This window comes from Toxotes jaculatrix, chromosome 16, assembly GCF_017976425.1.
Source record: "Toxotes jaculatrix isolate fToxJac2 chromosome 16, fToxJac2.pri, whole genome shotgun sequence".
NCBI classification, from domain to species: Eukaryota; Metazoa; Chordata; class Actinopteri; family Toxotidae; genus Toxotes; species Toxotes jaculatrix.
Genome location: NC_054409.1, coordinates 24,925,511 through 24,928,849, shown reverse-complemented (window position 1 = coordinate 24,928,849; position 3,339 = coordinate 24,925,511). Strand labels below are relative to the sequence as shown.

Here is a 3,339-nt window from a genome sequence, read left to right as displayed (position 1 = left end):
AAGGAGACGCGAGCAGAGGCAGCCGGAGTGGATTAAGGGCAATATTACCGGGAGACGCGCGTGCCATTACGCATCGGGCTGCTCCGGTGTGCAGTACATCCATGTAACTATCCCACATACACACATCAGCACTATTAACACTGCTAATACTGATGTGAGCGTGCAGAGAAGAAGAGGAGGAGAGCGGGAGCGCGGTCTGACGTCCTCCGTTCCTCAGTGTGAACTGCAGGGACGGACACGCACCGACCTACGGGGAAAGTTGGAGTAACGCGGGCGCACGGTGTGCGAGGGAGCGGCCGGATGGTTAACGTTTATCAGCCGCAGGGGAAGTGCTGATTCCTCCGTTCGTGGACCGACTCCTCCGGTAAACCGTGGATACTCCGACACGCGCTGCCTCGCCGGAATATGCGGACCTTAACGGACTCTGCGAACACTTCTCGAGCCTCCGTGCTGGTTTGAGTCCCCCTTTGCCGAGGGGGGTCCGGTCTCCCCGTTAAGACTGTCTCCAGGGGAAATTTGCTCGCTCCACCATGTCGGCTGCAGTTTTACCGGTTTCCAGCGGAGAAAGAGAGAGAGAGTAAGACACACCGAGAGAGAGAGAGAGACGGGGCGAACCGGACCGAGACCGACCCTGGATTCATGACTTGTGGGATTACTGTTGGACGCGAGATGATCCTGATTAATATCATCACTTTGGTGTTTGTGTTGGGTGAGTACACCTCCAGTATTCACACCACCCGCCCGCACACCGACGCGCGCGCACACGCAACGCATACACATTCACAGGTGAGGGCAAAGGGTCCAGCGGCTGTCCGTGCGGGATTTCTTGCTTTCTCCTTAGTACATCTTCTGGTCCTCCGGGGATTATTACCTGCCCCCACCCCCCGTGGAGAACCCCCCGTCCAGCACCTTTACCCGCATCAGAAACGGTGCACAGCCCCGGACCTTAACCGACTCCGGGAACAGCCCCGGTTTGTCCTGCTGTTTAAGGCGCACGACTCCGTCTGAACGCCGTCAGATGGTGCTTTTATTAGTCGGAGTTTCTCCGTTTCTCTTGATGGTAAAACGCTCCAGGAATAAAGGACTAAAGATCACCTGTCAATCACCTGTCTGTCCGCCTGTCTGTCTGTCTATATACATACCTGTCTATCTGTCTGTCCTCCCCTGGTCTTGTGGTTGCAGAGACTGTAGGGGGGCAGTGGAGGTACTTGTACTTTAACCTGAATATATGCATTTGAAGCTGCTTGATGAGTTAATATATTTTAGGCATTTTGATGTTAATACATTTACTTAAATAACACGTTGAATTAAGGAGTTTTACTTGTAACAGAGTATTTTTACAGGGCAGGATTACTACCATCCTCAGAACTGTACCTCAGCAGAGAACCTGAGAACAGGCTCTTGCTTACATATTAGCTCTGCTGCACCGTGTTTGTCTTTAGCTCACCTGTTCTGTGAATGCAAGCTGTTGTGGTTTGGCTCTTCAGGGTTTTACTGAGGCTTTGGTCTGCGCTGTGGTTCTGTCCTGTGTCCTGAAACTGGTCCTGGTTTGTTCCTCAGTCCACAGAATCAGAAAATCAGCATGAGACCACATGCTGTTAAACATCTATCAAACAGGGACACAGACGAGAAATGAGATGTATGCATGCTGTAGGAAAAAAATGAGACAATTAGAAGATAATCAGTGCAATCACGGACTCTGTGTGGTGACAATACAGTTTACATGTTCATTTTTCTTCAACTCTCTCTATTCAGCATTTATAATCAATATATAGACATTTAATACATGTTAATAACAGACTCTAATGTAGCTATAAGCAGATTTAAGTGTTTATTAATGTGTTTGTGAACAACTGGAACTCCTCCTGTGGAACATTCATAACAAATATAAAACATGTCTCAGCAGAAGTTTGAACAAATACTGAACATAAACAAACACTTGTTAATGTCCTTATAACTGTAACTGTGTGTTACAGTTATTAAAAACATTTATTACATGTTTCTAGAGTGTTCATTAATACAAAATAAGGAGACTTGACTTACTGTGAAGCTGCCTGAATGAAAAACGTGAGCTCAGATTTTAATTATACAAAGTGCATCCTGTGTCAATATATCACATAATAATATCCTATTTTCACTGAGCAGCAGTGAGGAGGAACCTGTAAGGGAACATTTACAGTCTGACAGTTTCAGTGTAACACAGGTAACTCAGGTGTAGACTCACCTGACCAGGACCAGGACCAGGTTAGTTGAAGTAGGTCTGGTTTAAGTGGTAATCGCTTTATGAATCACCCGGTCACCCCCTCTGTCTCTGTGTCCAAGTCCATTTCCACCAGAGACACTGGAAATGCTGTTACTTAAAAAAAAAGAAGTATATTGTCAGTTCATACATCGTTAGTGTAAAATATCAGTTATAGCTTTAAATCAAATCAATTTGGAGCTAGCAATCATTTTTTATGTATTGGCTTAAAGGTAGTTCAGCCCATAACACATTTCATCTTTCCATGAAATAATGGAAAGGTCACTCAAACACAAGTTGTTGAGGATCAGATTAAATCACTGATAATTAAGTTGTAAAAAAACTATGTATACAAAAGCCATTTCTGTGTTACGGGCAGAGGTCACACCTTCGCTCTGCAGCTAAGCTTTTAAACATGGAACCAAAGCTGTGGTCCAAGGTGAGGAGTGATACTGTGAGAAGTATGATCAGGACCAACAACCAGAGCTTCAGTCTTATCAGTGTTCAGTCGCAGAAAGTTGGAGGCAGGGAATCTGAGGTAGAAATGGGATTTATGTCTGACTGGGAGGTGGGTGATTCTAACATTACCTGCTCAGGTCAGGGATTTTAATCCTGCATGGAGCCACTCCAGTTCTAATTACAGCCACAGTGGCCTCCTGTTTTTCTGAGAACCAGCTTCTCTTCCTCTCATTTAAATCCTTGCATTTTAAAGTGAATCTCTGAGTTTGCTGTGTGAAATTTGACTTTTGTGTGAAATTAAAAATGTTTCTGTTAATCTAGAAACATGCTAACAGAACTCATGGCCTATAAAGGAACCAGTATGATGAAAATTAAAATTACAGCCATCAGTAAAAGCTTATGAGATGGGCTGTTGTAATGTATTCAGACAATCTGAGCCCTGATCTTAGTCTGTCCCCGTTAACAGCAGCTGAATCAGCTGTGATCAGCTCCTGTTTGCAGTGAACCCAGGGATGTACAGACAACTCTCGCTGTGTCACTGTGATACTGAAGGAGCTTTAAAAACAGCAGGATTCTCAATGAAGTTCTGCAGCCTCTTTGTCTCTGATTTCAAAGTGCATTTCTAGTTTCTTCAGGTTTGT

At 45.0% G+C, this 3,339-nt stretch overlaps 1 protein-coding gene across 1 annotated transcript in view; it reads left to right on the top strand.

Annotated features, from left to right (window-relative positions):
• The first annotated feature begins 461 nt into the window (after positions 1-461).
• gfra2b (GDNF family receptor alpha 2b) overlaps positions 462-3,339 on the top strand; it is a 57,014-nt gene continuing 54,136 nt past the window's right edge. Inside the window, exon 1 of the mRNA XM_041059021.1 lies at positions 462-709. Within this exon, the coding sequence (XP_040914955.1) occupies positions 640-709 (70 nt within the window). The 5' untranslated portion in view covers positions 462-639. The remainder of the gene's footprint in view (positions 710-3,339) is intronic.